Below are 18975 nucleotides of genomic sequence, written 5' to 3'. Positions count from 1 at the left end.
ATGTGTCCTGACCCATCAGGCAGATGGTTCTACTGTGGTTCATCGGCATACAATAATCCAGTTAGCATCACCCACTTCATCCTGTAGGGGGCTGGAGTCGACCCCAGCTGACTCTGAGCCTGAGGCACTCAGGAGAGGTGGACAGTTCACTACAGAGATAACAAAGAGACAGACAACCAGACATGCTCAGTCTCACAGGCTAGTTTAGAATCACCTACCATGAATGTTCTGGGAGCCCGGGCACACTTGGAACATACAAAATCCACACAGAAAGGCAACAGCTGACCAGGGTTGAACTCAGAACCTCATTTCTGCTCCACTGTGCCGCCCACTGGACAGTCTTAGCAGTTTCACCTGTAATCATTACATTATGTTTGTTCTTGGAGTAGCAATCCATTTTTTTTTTTTACTGTGGGCACCACAAAACCTCAATCTGCTCAGCTCTACTGTTTTCTCTCACAGAACCTGAAAAACCTAAAAACAAAAGTTGAGCGTTCATTCTTGATCTAGGGACAAAATAATGCCACTTAAAGGTTCACTTGATTGTTTGTTGTTGCAGTAAGTGGACTTCTGGGTTTAGATTATTTGTGTCTCACAAAAAGCATTTTTGTGTGACAGTTTTAGACTGTGAGTGAACTGACTCTAAAATTTCTGCCTAACAGTATTGGGTATTTTGAGATCACAGTAACAAATCTTCAGTATTTTTAGTCTTTAAGCTTTCACAGCAGATTCACTGATAAATTTCACCTCTTGTTGTTGTTTGTGTTGCTGTGCTGTGGCATGGTTTGCCTCTTGGTCTAGCATTGCATCAAGTATTTGTACTTGTTTATAAATGTTGTTATTCTTATCTTGTTTTTGCATCACACCATCACATGCGTCTACTCTGCCAAACCAAGAAAGATTGTTATCTCTCGATTCCCCTTCGAATGACTATGTGGTTAAATAACAGATAAGAAACGTGCATCAGCAACAGCATTTGAGCATGTAGTTGTGCAATAGTATGCTAACATAAAGACATGAATATAAGAAAATCTGCCAATCCTCAACGCCTAATTGCATTTGCAGTGATTATTTGTGGATCATTTCAAATCTGCAGATGAGATGAGCTAGATCCTTACAGTGTGCTGTGGTCTTAAACCCACGTCCTTCCATCTGGAGGGGTTTAGGATTGGAGCTGGCTCCATGATTGAGGCGCTCATAAAAAAGACGAAGGCCAAAATCACACAAAAGGATTTATAATACACACACACACACACACACACACACACACATAAGAGGGTAAAATTCTGTAAAGCAATCAAAAGATATCGTTAGAAGAAAATACTGTAAGAAGAGTTGTCATTTTTTTTTCTTAGCTTCAGCTTCTTTTTCCAGCCTTTCTTTTTCAAATGCATGAGACTAAGCTGAATGCATTTTGAACAATGTTCATACATTAGATTTTTAACATGCAAAAACACACATCTTTCAGGCTGCAGAGACATTTTGGAAAATGTGACATTTATTTCTCTAGCTGAAAGTTAAATGAGGACATTGATGTCACCATCTTATCTGTCCATCAGATACGAAGCCACAAGAAGGAGACAGATGTCCTTTTGGTCAAGCCTGACTAAAACGAAGCCTTTAACTACCGTGTTATATATTGTTTGTTTGCATCGCACAAAGGCCTAAGTGTAAAAATGCAAAGTTTTGTGCCTGACTACTTACAGGTCAGTACCAGTGACTTTCTGAAGTCTTGTCTCACATCCAAAACCCTTCCTGCCTCCTTTTGTCCATTCAACTGCATGAAAATCTGAAGGGACGTTGAACATGCGGCCTCAGTTCAGTTCTGATGACTGAAGAAAAAAAAAACACTGGATGCATTTGGTTGGCTAACAAATGGCTAAACATTATTTTCAACCTTTATTAAAACTTGGAATACACTGAAGTGTGGAGGCCTCATGTACAGTGCAGTCAAGTAAAAAAAACTAAAGGTTTTACACACAAGTTAGAAACTTGGATAACAACGACAATAAAAGTATTAAAAAGCTAATTTAGTAAAGTAATAAAAAGCAATAATTAAAGCATTTAAGATCTGAAAACAAATGAATAGACAGAAGTAAAAGAACATTACATTCAAAAACTGATTTGCCTTAAAGTTAAGATTGAATCAATTACAGAGAGGGACAACCACCAACAGTAGTATAGAGTGAAGAGGAGTATACTTAGCACTAGTATTAAATGCATCATGATAAACCATGTGAAAGGCCTTTTTACCTTCTGGTAAATGATGAGAAGATCAGTCATGTCTGTACAATAAATAAGAACCCATACGCAGCTGAAGAAAACTGAATAAAAAAAAAGAAGGAAAAAAATTTGTTTTCCAACATCTTTAAAAAACAAAAAAAAATTTTAAAAATTACATCTTCGAGATTTTGCAGGGTCACGTTATAGACTTTGGGACACCTTTAAAGTGCAGACAAATGTAAAAACATCACATAGTCTAGCTTGTAACCAAATATACATCCCATGCCCCATATTTTGCAGGAAAATAGGAAACCCACAACATCCCATTGGCGATCTGACACCACCTCATGTAAATATATTCTTTTTGTACTGTTCTCATGATAGTTCCACATCTTCTTTTTTCTTCCAGAAGGCATCGAAGGAAAAGTAATATAACAGTGGATCCAGGCAACAGTTCACAGCAGCAAGACATATCATTGGCAAACGGTCACGAACTGTAATCAAACTAATTGACAGAGGTAAGAAACATATGGTGAATATGACCAAATTCAGCACAAAAATCAGCATTACATTCAACTTGTTCTTGACCTTTGCAGAGTCACTGAGATGACTGCGTAGAGTCCACAACACCATAGCAGTGCACACAACGTTGACTGCCAGCAGGATGGACACCACCACAGGATCAAGATAATCAGCTGGTGATATTTCAGGATCAGTATCATTTGCATCATGTGGTACAAAACAGGTGTGGTTGTGTGGTGGTTGTCCTGAAAGATTGACCATCACTGAGATAGTCAGCACCAACAAAATCAGCCAAATGAGTCCAGCACCTTTCCAGGCGTTGGTTGAGGTTCGAAGATGCCGTGACCTCAGAGGATAAACTACAGCCAGCAGCCGGTCCACGCTGATGAAGGTGATGAAGATAGAACTAGAGCGGATGTTGGTGTAAAAGAATGCCGCTGTAATGAGGCACGCTGTGTTGCTTAAAGGCCAGTAACCTGTTGCGTAGACATAGATCCTCATAGGCAAGGAGATGACGAGCAGCAGGTCTGAGATTGCCAGGTTGACCATGAAGACAGCGCTGGGTGACTTGAGGCTGTGGTGGCGAAGCAGAATCCACAGAGACACAGCGTTGAGAGGCAGACCAAGGGCCAAGATGCAGCCAAAGAGCACAGCATAGACTGGCTGTGGCTCCACCGCCTCCTCAGTGGTGTTGTTCATGTCGGCTTTTTGAGAAAAAGCAATGTTCCTGAGTCCTTGAGTGAATATTACACCTTTGCACACCACTCAGTAGTTCTTCCTTCTGCTCTCTGTGTGAAGTGATCAGTTCAACTGGGAGGGTAGGTGTTAAAAATGGAACAGGAAGCTCGTATGTCTCAATTCAAGAGCTGTGGTCACTGATGTAAATGAATCAACAGTTTACGTGTTTTATGTGGTTTTGAAATGCAATATCTTGTTAATAAACACATTTCTGGGATAAATAACACAGGTAGGAACACAGATAGTCAATAACTGACTATCTAAATGAGTCATTTAGTTTTACTGTAACATATCCAGTATTCAATGCACTGTAAGTGAGTGACCATTATGCAAATTTATTGTAACATTTTATGAAAATATCTTCTATTAGTCAATCTTACACAGATCATAGCTGCAAAAGGTTTTTGGTCGTTTGCATGTAAATTGTCATTATTAACTGCTTCAAGTTGCTTTTACTGTAAATAGACTATCAGCCAAAGGTGTTGTTTGCGCTGCTTGTTCCATTATTGCTAAAAAAAAAAAAAAATTATATCTGGTGTTGCTTTGACACATATGCATATTTTCAAGATACTCCACTATTTCACAGCTCAGACAACCTAACAATTCTACATAGAGCACATCATCATATTGGCACAATACAGGTTACACTGACATGCACTTAAAGCTTACATTCATTCAAAAGGTACAGCTATTTTTAGCACAGCTGGATGTGCAATTGTTTGCTAACATATTTCAATTTGGCTCTGTTCAGATTCATTTATACTGCATCAGTCCACAACAAAAGTCATCTCAAGGCACTTTACCTAGTAAGGAGAGGATCTTACAACATTTGACTACTGAGACAAACCCAACAAATCCAAAGATCTCCTTAGTACCAGCTTTTTAGAAGCAATAATAATAAATCCTTTATTCTTGTACCTTGTTCCTGCTGTTAAACAGAATCACTACATTTGTTTCCTTGGCCATTTAACCTGGCCCGATGAAACACATTAAAAGATGATCAAAATACAAATATCTGTGGTCTTACAAGGGAAATTTTCCAGTCATTTCTCTGACAGAAAGTGAAATGTCAAGTCTAAGTGTGACCTTTAAACTGATGTGGAAACAAACAGATCCAGTACCACCACTAGCATGTTGACAGGATGAGAAAAGTGAGAATGCAGTAAAGCATAGTCTCCTCCTCCTTCTCTGTAGCTGTGGTTTTCACCACTTCTCAAGTGGAAACTTCATAATGACGTTCAATGTAATACTGATAATAATCAGGATGCATGTTCTAAGTACATCCAACAATGTTTTTTACCTGTTCCACTGAATGTTTGTCTTAAAAAATAATGCAAGAGGAGCAAAAATATTTTCCTTGAATACATGCAGTAAAACCTGTGAGCCTGTTCAGTGGAGCAGTTGTGGTGAGGAGCTAGGTCAGATCAGAGGAGCCAAACATTCATGCTGTACATGTTCTACATTTACATGATAATCTATTCCATGTTAAAAGACTGACAGAAATGTAAAACATTAAAGTAAAAATATAGCTTATTCTGTGTCCATCTGTGTGTTATACTACAATATAAAATGTTTGCCAGACTGCCAGCTTAGCATTTATTTAAGACTTGAAACAAGTGAAAGAAAAGTTGATAGTTTTGCATACAATCTTGTCAAAATGTAAAAAATTAAGAAAAAAAAAGCAGCTGGGGTTTTACATGCAATAAATAGCTTCTCTCTCTATGAGTCCTGTGAGTTCCTTGTATCATTCATAGACTATTACACTGCCTGTCCAAAAACAAAAGTCTCCACCTGGATTTAACTAAGCAAATAGGTAAGAGCCTTCCACTGGATAATTACTGCAGTGATGAATATGTTGTAGCTGCAACAACTTATTTAACCGTAGCTGATGCAGTGAGGAACTTCTCATTTCTGAAACAACCATGTCGTAAGACATATCCTGTGGTCGTAGAAAGGATGTTAATCTGTCACAGAAGTGTGAAAATATTGGTCTTCTTCAAGCAAAGAAAAAACTAAGGAGATTTCTGAAACTAAAATGGGTTCAGAACCATTCAATGCATTATTAAAACCTGAAGGATAGTGGTGAACCATTATCTTTGAGAAACAAATGTGGTCGGTCATGTGGTCTGATGAGTCTAGATTTACCCTGTTCCAAAGTGATGGGTGCATCAATGTAAGAAGAGAGGTGGATGAAGTGATGCACTCATCATGGCTAGTGTCTACCAGCCTGTGGGGGTTAGGGTTATAATCTGGGGTTGCTGCAGTTGGTCAAGTCCAGGTTCAGCAATGTTATGTTCCCAAAGAATGAGGTCAGCTGACTACTTGAATACACTGAGCAACCAGGTCTTTCCATGAATGGAGTTTTTCTTCCCTGATGGCATGGGCATGTTCCAAGATGATGATGCCAGGATTCATGGGGCTCACATTGAGAATGAGTGGTTCAGGGAGCATGAGACGTCATTTTCACACATGGATTGACCTCTACAGAGTCCAGACCACAGCCCCAATGAGAATCTTTGGGATGTTCTGGAGAAGACTTTGTGCAGTGGTGCAACTCTCCCATCATCAATACAAGATCTTGGTGAAAAATTAATGCAACTCTGGACAGAAATAAATGCCGTGACATTGTAGAAGCTTATTGAAATGATATGTGCCACACTCAAAGCTAAAGGCGGTCCAACGAAATATTAGAGTATGTGACTGTTTTCTTTGGACCAGCAGTGTATTTTACCCAAGCTACATATATAACCCCACTATTCCCAGTGGTGGGAGAATATTTAGGTTCCTCATTTCACTTACATTACATGGTAAGACCATTTCAGAATTATACATAAATTACTGAACTATGCACATCATTTTGCACATGGAGCTAATTCTAATAACTTCATATACTCCTTTGTAGCTTAATCTACTTACAACACTTGAGTTTGTCATTTTGGAATCTAAATATGCAAAAAGAAAAACTGTTACCAGAACTTTAAAATACAAAGTGGAGTAAAAAGTACAATATTTGCCCCCACAGTGTAGAGTAGAAAGTATCATGAAATATGTCAGTCACATTAAATTATACTTAAATACAGTACTTGTACAAATGTATTTAGTTACATTCAGCCAATGCCTTTTTCCAATCTGACAGTGTTTAAAGAGAAAGTGACATGTTTGTCTTAACTCTCCCGAACACTCAGTGTAGTTAGTAGTGAAGGCATCACAACTAGAGTGTTAGTTCATCTCAGACCCTCACGGATCTCTGCTCTGGTATTTTCCTTCAATCTCTGCTTTTTCCTCCCACTTTAAACTGCTATTTGCTTTTGTCCACAAAGCAGTGTTACATAAAACCCCATGAACAATGTTTTGCTGAAGTTACAACATCAGATCACTCAGGCATGTCTTCCCTCTGTTTGGGCCACCCTGGGCAAGTTTGCATCCACTCACATTGTTCTAAATATGCATTAGTGCTGCATCTGAAATTCATTACATTCTGTCTTAGTGCACCTGTTATTAATCTAAGCTGCCTGTCAAGGTTTGTGAGGGGATTTGAACCCAAATGAGAGCTTACACAGAGCAGGCGGAGCAGACTGAAATTAAACAGGTCTTTATTCAGAAATACCATTTGGCTCAATTAACTCAGCTTTCACTAAGGCTAGAAACTCACTATGGGGAGGGAAGGGGGAAGGCAGGCTCCTGGAGGCCGGTGTTGTGCCGAGTTGTGTCTGCACGCCGAGACCTGCATGCAGGTCGCAGGAGCACGCCCGCTTCGCTAAAACAGAAACTATGAGACGCCATACTGTTTTCTATGGCACAGTACTTCTTGATAATGAAAAGATACTTTTTTTTTTACATATGTTGAAGCATTTGATTCAGGCATATCCAGAAATAAAGTGAGAGGAGCAGGTTAGAAATTCACAATGCAATGCCGAAATGTTGAAAAATATGCCCGAAGCTCATTCATCTATAGTAAAGAGGGGGATAAATTATTCAGCAGGACACATTTTAGGTGTGCAGAGATTTGCATCCCCTGTTTTTTGGGCCAAGATAAGTTCCACATGTATGTAATTCACATGGTTTGCTTAGAAAAATACCGATCTCTTATATAGACATCATCGTTTGAAGTGCATGTAGGGGTCTATGTTGCACTTGCATAGGAATGCAGATGGATTATATAGCAGACAGTTTAAAATATACAGAAATATATAACATTACTAATCTGGTCAGGTTTGCCAAGGTTTTTTTTCATGAAAAAAGAAGTATATATATATATATATATATATATATATATATATATATATATATATATATATATATATACAAATTTCAATTATAATACATGTTTTTTAAATTAATATGTTATTTTTTGCATTTGGTGGTAACTTTAAGGGATGCGACGTGAACCCTGCATGCTAGTGGGTGTGGCATGAATCTTAACGGAGTGAACTAGTTGAGTGTTGTGGCAAGTGCCTTTTAGTTGCTAGTTAACAGTTAATTAAGGATGGACCCTCAATTGTACAGTGAGATTTTGACCTACAAATCTCATGGCAAATACAGAGATGGATTGACAAGACCACAAAAGTCCTAAATTTGCAGAAAAGCATCGCAGTATCTTGTTGTCAAACTAACGTGAAAATAAAATGCTATGCTTTAAGTAAATAAATACATAAACCTATGGAATTTTGTGTGAACATACCATATTTTTTAACTTAACTAAATAGGTTAAACTGTTGGTGGAGCCATTTTTTGAAGGTCACCAGAAGGGTACTGCGGGAGAAGTGGAGTGCGCATTTAAGAAGCTACTGATTATTTCAGGTCTGGAGAGGAGTGCGCATATAAAGAACTACACATTAGTTCAGATGTGGAAAGGCTGCGCATATAAAGAGCCACTCATTAGTTCAGTTGTGGCACACAAGAGATTCATTGTTTTTTACCGCAGGCTGGCAGTGTTCTTTTGAGTCTGACTTTGGACATTTGCTTGTTTTTGAATCAAATAAATGGATTGGCATACCCAGCTGAAATAAGTGACGTGATGTTTGTGGAGGCAAAGAAATAAGACGCACGCCGAGGAAGCCGTGAGTACAAAACTTGGAACGGTGCATCATCAACTGTTGTGCAAGGATCCTCTTTAAGCTTGAAAAATATTTATATCAATATAGGTTTAAAACATTATCAGGCTACTGAACATCACTGATAGATGTCACATCAGTCCAGCATAATTCATCCATCCATCCATTATCTATACACCACTTAATCCTCACTAGGGTCGCGGGGGGGGGGCTGGAGTCTATCCCAGCTGACTCGGGCGAAGGCAGGGGACACCCTAGACAGGTCGCCAGTCTGTCGCAGGGCCACATACAAAGACAAACAAGCACTCTCACATTCACACCTATGGGCAATTTAGAATAATCAATTAACCTCAGCATATTTTTGGACTGTGGGAGGAAGCCGGAGTACCCGGAGAGAACCCACGCATGCACAGGGAGAACATGCAAACTCCATGCAGAAAGATCCCGGGAAAGCCGGGACGCGAACCAGGGACCTTCTTGCTGCAAGGCGAAAGTGCTAACCACTACACCACTGTGCAGCCCTCCAGCATAATTCTTCATAGTATTACAGCATATTAAATAAAGTCAAGGTTTGGCATGTTATAAGATACTTCATTTTATCATTTATGCTGCAGGTGGTGCACTATATTATACCAAGGGATCTGTCAAAGAAATAAAAACCAAAGCGGTTTGTGGTGCCTGCCCAACAGGAGCCTACAGTGGCCAGAAAAAAACAATGGATGCTATTTGCAAATGTTATTTCTGGCCTGGAATGACCAAAGACATAGATAAATGGGTAAGAACAAACAAGTTTATATTTGTATTTTGTAGTGTTTTGCCTAACAACCATATTCAGTTTGGCTTTGTGTAGAACATAATGTTGGAAAAAATTAGTTCAAACACATTTCTTCTTAATCCAACTTGTGTAGTTTATAGCTGTCTTGTGTTCTTTACACAGGTGTCAGAATGTGCTGTGTGCCAATCGGCTCAGCAGATGATCAAACAGGAGGTCCAATATACTCCCATAAAGGTATTGTTTTATTTATTAGTTTTCTAATCTTTCAAGGCTTCTTATTTTAGTGTGTTGTGAGAGGTTACTCTTAACTCCACAGTTGAGAGAGGGCATGGTTATTATTATTTTTTCCTTTTTATTAATTTTTCCTGTGTTCATGTCAATGTATCCCCAGTGTCTTCCCAATGGATTATTGTTCCTGCTGTCATCTTCTCCCAGTGTTTTTTCTTTTATGTGAGACTCTTTGCATTTGTTTGGTTTCTTGGTCTCAGGTTTTTCATTGGACTCAGTGGTTGCCCTTTCTGGATTTATGTTGCAGAATTGGATTTTGTAGTTTTGTGGACTGTTTTTCTGGATTTACCAGTTGCAATTAAAGCTCTCTTCTAGTTCATCCTCCTCAAACGATTTCCTTTGTCTGCATTTGGGCCCTCACCTTTTGTGCTCCCTGACATTATGATGCTGGATATTTTGATACTAAATAGATGCTTGTTATGGCATACAGCTATAAAAAAAAAAAAAGGGGGGGGGGGGGGGGCGGACTGGAACATAAAGCAGCTTCATGGCAGTCAGAAAATGAAAAGTCAAGAGATATTTTACAGACTTTCACACCATATGGCTGAACTGGTTGGTGTCAAAAAGTTAATTTCTTCACTATGCTTTTTTTCTTCAGGTTTGTCAACCCTTTGAGCTAGTGGGTATGGGTCTCATTGGGAAACTGACAACAACAAAGCTAAAGTCTAGAAATACGTGCACTCATACGATTCATCACACAGAGATCACCGTGACAACCGGGTTATGAACAATTCATGGTGTGAAGTTTAGTACTACAGTAGACCAGGTAGACGTGTGTTTGCGATACACTGCCCCCTGCAGTTTAGGAGCAGACACCGCATGGAGTGCGGAAAGTATAACCCAGCCTTTAAGGGGGTCCAGGTCCTCTATCCGGAGGTTCACTGGAGCGGCAGGCAGGGTGTTCCGTGGTACAGCCTCACAACGTTGTCTGCGGTAGACTGGCAGTATGAGCCCACATCCACTGCCATGTGAAGCCAGTCTTTAGAGCAGGTGGTGATGAGATGATCTGCAGGTGTACGGCGGTACTTCTGGTAGCGGCGGATCTCCCTCAGAGTCGGAGTAGCAGCTTTCTCCCACAGTGTAAGAAACACACACATGCACATACATTGTTCATACACTACGTTTTTGCACATGCAAAAACACATCTTTCAGGCTGCAGAGACATTTCGGAAAAAGTGCCATTTTTTCTCTTGCCGAAAGTTAAATGGGGACATTGATGTCACCATCTTATCTGTCCATCCAATATGAAATCACCAGGACTAGACAGCTTTTTGGTCAAGCCTGACTAAAACGAAGCCTTTAACTACCGTGTTATATGTTGTTTGTTTGCATCGCACAATGGCCTAAGTGTAAAAACGCAAAGTTTTGTGCCTGACTAGCTACAGGTCAGTACCATAGACTGTATATAAAGATGGACGTAGCGTCTGGCTTCAAAAATGAAGCCAACACGGAAGTGTCGAAAACTTGCAATATCACACCGTCCGCTAGGGCTGGCTCCAAAAAGCTTTGGCTCCATAGACCCCAATTCCTCACGGGAAAAACTAAAATTTGATAGACTGCTTTTCTACGGCTCAGGATTTTTTTCCCGTTAGTTTTCATGGTCAAAATGAGAGATCAGGTGGCCAATCTTAAAATAAATCAATATAGAATTTTTTATAGAGCGTTAAAGTTTTGCGGAGGCAGGGGGCGGGGCTACTTGACTGACAGTCCGGTCTGTAGTGATTGACAGGTCCTATGGATCAGGCAGCCGAGACTCTGCTCTACTCATTTAGATTAATTCTGATATAACTGTTGGTTTATTTATCAGTGGAGCAGCAGAATCTTTTCCACAGACAGTTTTTCTGCCCCTTGGCTTGTTTTAACCAGTATTCTGCCTTCGGCTGATTCTACCAGCGGACACTGAAAGGACTCTGATTGTTCGGTAGGTGTTTATTTTCTTAACGGTGCCGCTTTGAATGCACTTTATATGCGGCTTCAGTGTCAGATATAATGTGTACCATGCACTCCAGATGTTGGTGGAGTTTATTTCTGTGTGTGTTGACCAGAGAAGAGAGTTAGCATAGTAAATATTAGCTTTAATGTTAGCGATGCTAATCGAGCTAGCTGCTCCGTAGTAGCCTTATTAAAGCTAACGTAGCATTAAGCTAACGATGTTTGTGTTGTGTGTCATAATGTAAACAGCCGAAGTGTGTTGTCAGTGTAATGTGGTACATTTAGTTAATAAAACTGTCAGTGGAGACGCTGGTTCACATTAATGTAACATTTAGAAAACCTAAATGTGATTAAAACAGTAAGGGTAAGGTTCTGTGTTGCCAGTAGTCCTGAATATCTGCGGAGTCTCTTAAATTAAACTGGAGAAAACAGTAAATCTACTCTCTAGTCGTTAACATTGTTTAATGACTGGTTCACATGTTGTAGTACATCTTAGTGCAGATTACAAAAATAACTTCCCAGAGTATGACCGAAGTATTGATAAACACTACAGTTATTACATTTAAATTACAGCACAGATAAACTGGATTAGAAAATCCTCTCCTCTAAAGCTAAATTGACTACAGGCCTTTCTGTTGTTCAGTGCTTGGAAAACTACATGAAATAGGAAATCTTTCCAGGGATACTTTAAAATGAATCTCTGCTGTTGATGCTGATACTGTGATGTCTGTCTTCATCTCAGGTGTCTCATTTTCACTGAGGATCTTCTGAGTGAAACCCACTGAAGGAAAACCTCATCTGGTTGTGAAGAAGTAGACTGAATGGACGACATCCTCAGGGAACCACTTCCTGTTTAGCTTTCAGTTACAGAAGGACAGATCAACTGTTTCAGCTGTTTATTATTCTCTTTTCTTAGTATTCACAGGTTCCATTTATCACCTTTAACTTCATCTCTGCTGTTGTAGCATAATGATAATACAGAGTACATGTTGTCATTATTTATAGCAGATATGCTGCATTAAAACAACACATTGAGGTCAAGAGCTTCATTATTTCCTTTACTGCACATTTAAAAACTACATTTAACAATTCTGAACTGTAAAGATGTTTAAACACATATAATACATGGATGAAATAAATGTGTTGCTGAGAGTGAAATATAAAAACTGAACAGTCACAAGACAAGTTGTATTCTGAAGAGAGGAGCTGAATCTGCAGCATTATTGTTATTACTGGAAGGATGAGGAGGACATCAGTGCTGCTCTTCCTCACAGTGATGAAGGAGAAAAGACTCTTCAGACAACCACAGCTGGATGTTCATGTTCTCTGGAGCTCTCAGTCCATCAGACCAGATGTTCCCAATGATCCAGACCAAGGCTGGAAGGAAAAGAAACTAACAGTGAGGAAAGGATCTGCAAGGTTCTTTCATTCCAACTGCTGGAACATTAAATATCAGAGTGGACACAGCAGGATATGAATGGAACACAATAGAGTGTTGTATTTTTTGTATGTTTGTTTTCCTGGTTGAGGCCAAAGAACATTTTACTGCCTTAGATGGACAATAAAGTTTATTTTGTTTTATTATAATGTACCATTTGCATTAACATGAGCTCTACAGTTATCTCACCATACACTGTTGCAGAGAAAAAAACTGAAGCAAAGAACAGATATGAACTCAGAACTGAACTGATTAACATTCATCAGTAACAGTTCTGTGGAGGAACATTAACGTAGATTTATTTATATCTGCTGATAATTAAAACAGCAGTTATCAATCCGCTATGATTGATCAGCTGTGACTTGCAGGAAACTTAGCTACAGCTTCCAGTTAACTAGTTTATGACACTGACAAACCTGATTTAGCATCAGCGTAAACACTAAATGAGGAAACGTAATCTCAGATTTACAGAACAACTTTAAAACACGATGTTAGAACATGTTTATATTAGAAGTTACAGTCTGATGTTAACTTACAGTAACTTCAGCTACAGTAATGTAGGTCACTGCTTTATATGTGATGTTGTCCAGATGTGGAGAAGAGTACAAATAGTTACAAAAATGACTTACCTGTAGAGTTTATCTTCACTTTTGGAGGCTAATAGTGATGGTCCTCTGATACCCGAGGCTTCGACACATGCGCTGTAGCTCATGAAGCAAACGTATCGAGCCACTGTGCCGAGGCGTGGTTTGGTCACGTGACTCGTGACGTTTGAATCACTTCAGTGACGTTTGAAGCACTCAACTGCTTCGAATCACCTGATTGGTTCGGTTTGTTATGTGAATCACTCAGCGGGATCGAGTGTTCCGGGATAGGAGATCCCTATTTAGTGTTGTTCATTTGAATTGTTTTTCGAAGAATAGATTGTTTTTTTGCTGTTGTCTTTGCTTTGAGAGTTAGTAGTATGTCAGATTTCGTATTTCGTAGAGAATAGATAGATAGATAGACAGATAGATAGATAGATTATATATATATATATATATATATATATATATATATATATATATATATATATATATATATATATATATATATATATATTCCCAACTCACCACCCCCATGCCACAACACCTGGCACAGAACCTTGTCAGGTGCTTAGCTGACAGACTACAAACCAAAGAAAAGAACAGTTCACTGACTGTTGCTACACTTGTGGCTCTGCAGTTCAAAACTTTTGGATTCACCAATCAGAGTGGCAGCCAGTGTGAAAGAACGTTTAATAACAGAATGCACAACAATTAACATAAAGAATGCCAAGCAGCAGTCATCTACGTCACAAGCACCACCACAGCCTCGTCCTCCACCACCAGCAGCACCTTCCACAGGTATTTTTTTTCTCTTCTGAATAGGGAATGACTGACATTTCTGGTGATGATGATGATGATGATCTTCAATATTTTTCAGTTCAACTGTGGAGCCTATTAGACGAAGACACAAGTAGAGCCTGGCAAATGCAATTGTAGAAAGAACGGCAGACCCACTGGCTTACTGGGCAACCCACAAAACCGTTTACCCAAACTTGTACAATGGAGCCAAACATTTCCTGTGTACCTCAGCCTCATCTGTGCCGTGTGAACAGGTTTTTTTTTCTAAGGCTGGGGAGATAGTGAGTAAAAGAAGGAACTGCTTGAGTCCCAAACAATGTTCCCTCTAATTTTTCCTGAGTCTGAGCAAACACACAAACTCCCTGAGCGTCCCTTGGACCACTGTGAGCAACATCAGACGTGTGCACTGTGGTCACACCAGCATCACATCCATTCAAGTTACATGGTTCATTAAAAGAATCAAATTACAGCATTTACATTTCTGTTAAAACACTTTGTCAACAGGAGCCAGTTGAAGGCTGCAGTGATTTTAGTGACACTACAATGTATAAGAGTGAAGTTATTGAATATTTGTCTCTCTTTACTGTTGCAGCGGTTTTGCAAATTGCAGACGGACCCTGTTCACTCCATAGACACCAATGTTATTCCTGTAGCTTGAAAGACAGCTACTTTTGATAAAACTGGGCTTGTAGCACATTGTCTGCCTTGCAACAATGGGAAAGAGGCACCGTTTATGTTTTGACAACCTATATCTAATGAGTTATTGATGCTGGAAGTCCGAATCTGTGAATATCTTTCCAACTTTACTGAACTTGGGGCCACTACCACCTAAGGAGTGATATATTTAATTTTGAAAAAAGCATTTAGCCATACTTAAAGCTTTAAGTGCTTTATTAACACGGAACTAAAAATTTTGTATTGTTTTATTATCACAGGTTCTGTCTGAAAAGAGGTGGCATCATTTTAAACAGTGAAATCAAACTAACAAAATGTAATGACCAACCAGTGAGCAATACTGGATTCTGCAAAAACATAAACAACTTTTTTAAAAAATCTAAATCTTATCTTAACACAGTTAATGTATTAACTTATTTTTGTGTGTATGCATGTATTTATTGATTTATTTAGTACTGTTAACATATCAGAGTTCTGAGTGAGTTTTTCTTAAGATAGGCAAAGGCCATTTATTGATTACATATAGGCTCTTAAATGTTTATTAAAAACTAAAAAGCATTTAAAAAAAACAACTTAGGCATTTATTGAGTCACTAAAATACTGTAGAGTACAGACCACATCAGCATGATTATAAGCATCCTCTGGTAAATGAACAACCAGATACTGATGTCTCTCACCATATGGACTTCAGGAGATGACTGGGGGATGATAAACTGTGACCTACTGGTTGGGTTCTCTCTGTTCTCATGTTTCTTACATGTTTGTCCCCTGACAGCCGGGTCCTAATGTTTTTTGAGCAACACACCATACTATGACGTTTTTACAATGATGGTTCTACTATGAAACCAGTTTGACATTTTCAGGCGTTCTTTGTGTGAAAACTCAGAGATTTCAGGTATCAGAAGGTGGTTTTCAACTTTCTTTGTTAACTTTCTGCTTCAACTTTAAACTAAATTTCCTTCACTAACCCAGCCCTCTGGACTTCCAGTAAGCTGTGTTCCTATTGGCTGTCCAGGTGGCTGCTTGGTGTTATCAGGAACACCTGAGCAGCTCAGTGTCTTCCTGCTTTGTTTAGCTGCAGACAAACATTTCCTCTGCTTCTCTTCACCAGTGAACCGGGTTTGGCTCCATTGCTTTAGTTTTCTCTTTAGGCGTTGGCTTGCAGCTTCCAGCAGTAAAATCGTCTTTAATGTGTTTCTTGGTGTGTTTTAGGGCTTTGTACTGGATAGTTGTCTTGGTAAATGTGGTTCTTTACCCACATGGTGCTAATGTTTGCAGTGATTAGTGGGTTTGGTACAGCTGAGTTGTGTCTTTATCTTGGCTGTAGTGAGTCTTTAGAGGTTTTTGGTCAGACACATTCTGTATTCTTGTTTGTGAACCAATGTTGGTTGTCCAGAAGGTAAGATTTCCTGTCCTGATTCTCTGTTCTCAGAGGTTCTCTGGTAGGCTGCAGGAGACTTTAGCGTTTGGGTTGTGCTAGTTTGGTTTTTGTATGGTTTCATTTGGACTATCTTGAAGCCCCTCCATGTAGTTTAGTGAGGTTTTCTGGAACAGTTCTACAAAGCAACCTGCAGCAGAAGAGACTTTGAGAGTTTTTAGGAAGTTCTGGAGACCAGACTTTAGAGCAGCAGAAACATTTGTCAGCAGTTTGAGCAGGAGAAGGTGAGCTTCAGAGTAGAAATGAGACAGAAACCTTCTTGACCCGTGTGGTGAGGTCCTGTACCAAGAGTTTGAGCAGGTTGTGAAGAGTCTGTAGTTCTTTGGTCTGAAAGCACAAGAAGAGTCGACTCATTAAAGGAGAAAACAGGAGATATTGTTGGTTCTTCTGTCGCTCTGCAGTTTCCTTAGACTGAATATCAAGTTTATATTTTAAATGATTTCCCATGTGAGCCCAAGAAGACTTCAATAAACTCCCTCCATCCCCTGGACACAACATATTTTATTACCATGTTAAATATTTTTTTTTTTTTTAATGTTTTTGAGTTTTAATCATAGTTTTTTCTCTTTGCTTGTTTAGTTTTGTCATCTGTGTAAAAGGTGCTAAACAAATAAAGTTGAATTGATAAACTGAATAATTGACTAACTCATGATTGTGACAACAGAAGTATTTTCATTGTGATTTAAGGGTTTATTTCATTTTTAAGGTTGGGGTTAAAATCTTGACAGAAAAAGAAGATTAAAGAAATAAACTACATAACAAAAAGCAATTAAATCAAACAAAAAAAATTAATACAATAAAACTTTTAAAAAGTTTTATTATTAAAAAGATTTAAGAAATTTAAGATGTAATTTTCTAATTAAACATTTAATTTTTTTATTAAATGTTTTGTCTTTTTAAAGGTTTAATAATCTAATTAAATGTTTTGCATTTTTTAAAATGTTTAATATTCTTTAATTTTATTTTTTAAATGTTTAATTATGGAAAATATTTTATCTGTAATTTTTAATATTTGTATTTTAAAAATTTTGTTTAATTTCATAATGACATGTATTGTATGTTGTTGAATTATCTAATTCAATATTTTGTCTGTTTAATAGAGTTAAACATTAAATACAATTAAATTATATGTACATATACCACCTTTTAATGTTTAGTTTTCTTTTTAAATGCTTCATTGTATTTTCTGTTTAATTCCTATTTGAAGTTTTATTGTCTTTATGATGTAATTTTCTAATTAAACATTTAATTTTTTAATTAAATGTTTTGTCTTTTTAAGGGTTTAATAATCTGATTAAATGTTTTGCATTTTTAAAAATGTTTAACATTCTTCTTGTTTCATTGTATTCTTTTAAATGTTTAATGATGGAAAATACTTCATCTGTAATTTCTGATATTTGTATTTTAAAAATTCTGTTTAATTTCATAACGACATGTATTGTATCGTGTTGAATTATCTCATTCCATATTTTGTCTGTTTAATAGTATGTAATGTAATTTAATGTTTAACTCTATTAAACAGACAAAATATGGAATGAGATAATTCAACACGATACAATACATGTCGTTATGAAATCAAACAGAATTTTTAAAATACAAATATCAGAAATTACAGATGAAGTATTTTCCATCATTAAACATTTAAAGAATACAATGAAACAAGAAGAATGTTAAACATTTTTAAAAATGCTAAACATTTAATCAGATTATTAAACCCTTAAAAAGACAAAGCATGGGTACCCATATAGCTCAACGGGTTAAGCGGGTGACCAATGTACAGGGGCTGGTCCCTGATACAGTGTCCCGGGTTCGAGTCCCGCTAGTGGCGTTTTGCTGCAAGTCTTCTCCCGACTCTTCTCCCCTGTTTCCTGTCTGTCTCTCACTACACCTATCCAATGTAAGGCCAAAAAAGACAAAACATTTAATTAAAAAATTAAATGTTTAATTAGAAAATTATATCTTAAAGACAATAAAAGTTCAAATAGGAATTACACTGAAAATACAATGAAGGATTTAAAAAGAAAATTAAACATTAAAAGGTAGTAAAACATTTAAAAAGAAAAACCTTAAAGATTTAATCGAAACATTAACAGACTGTCTGAAGGTTCAAACTAACAGAGAACTACTCAAGAACTTTTGAGATTTCAGTCCTCAGACTGTGTGAAGGTTCAAACTAACAGAGAACTACTCAGGAACTTAGAAGATATCAGTCCTTGGACTGTCTGGAAGTTCAATCTAACAGAGAACTACTGTGGGACTTAGAAAATTTCAGCCCTCAGACTGTGTGAAAGCTCAGGTCCTGAGGACTCGGGAGGTCTGGAGGCTTTGAAAGTCTTGGAACTGAGGGTTCAACCCTCCAGCACAAAGGCTAAAGTCCAACCTCCTGAGAAAAACGATCGAGTCGAGACTCAAGTTAAAAAAAACTCGAAAATGGCAAAAAAAAAATAGATGATAAATGCGCAAAAAAAAAAAAAAAAAAGTATCGCGCGCAGCTTAGAGGGAACAGT

At 38.0% G+C, this 18975-nt stretch overlaps 1 protein-coding gene and 1 long non-coding RNA gene across 2 annotated transcripts; one reads left to right on the top strand and one right to left on the bottom strand.

Annotated features, from left to right (window-relative positions):
• Window positions 1-1870: 1870 nt before the first annotated feature.
• Window positions 1871-3599, bottom strand: LOC111575909 (lysophosphatidic acid receptor 6-like). Its single transcript, XM_055012397.1, has one exon. The coding sequence runs from the start codon at window positions 3442-3444 to the stop codon at window positions 2599-2601; it is 846 nt and encodes a 281-aa protein (XP_054868372.1). The 5' UTR covers window positions 3445-3599; the 3' UTR covers window positions 1871-2598.
• A 7708-nt stretch (window positions 3600-11307) lies between these two features.
• Window positions 11308-13123, top strand: LOC129349329 (uncharacterized). The gene is made up of 2 exons (XR_008602310.1): window positions 11308-11521; window positions 12275-13123. It is a non-coding gene; the product is annotated as an uncharacterized LOC129349329 (long non-coding RNA).
• The last annotated feature ends 5852 nt before the right edge of the window (window positions 13124-18975 follow it).

The sequence above is a fragment of the Amphiprion ocellaris genome, chromosome 7 (genome assembly GCF_022539595.1).
Source record: "Amphiprion ocellaris isolate individual 3 ecotype Okinawa chromosome 7, ASM2253959v1, whole genome shotgun sequence".
Lineage (NCBI taxonomy): Eukaryota > Metazoa > Chordata > Actinopteri > Pomacentridae > Amphiprion > Amphiprion ocellaris.
The sequence above is the reverse complement of the archived record's forward strand: the minus strand, read 5'-3'. Positions and strand labels throughout refer to the sequence as shown.

What these genes read in the sequence shown, in the direction of transcription:
- LOC111575909 (XM_055012397.1), bottom strand. Translation starts at nt 3,444, where the DNA reads ATGAACAACACCACTGAGGAGGCGGTGGAGCCACAGCCAGTCTATGCT.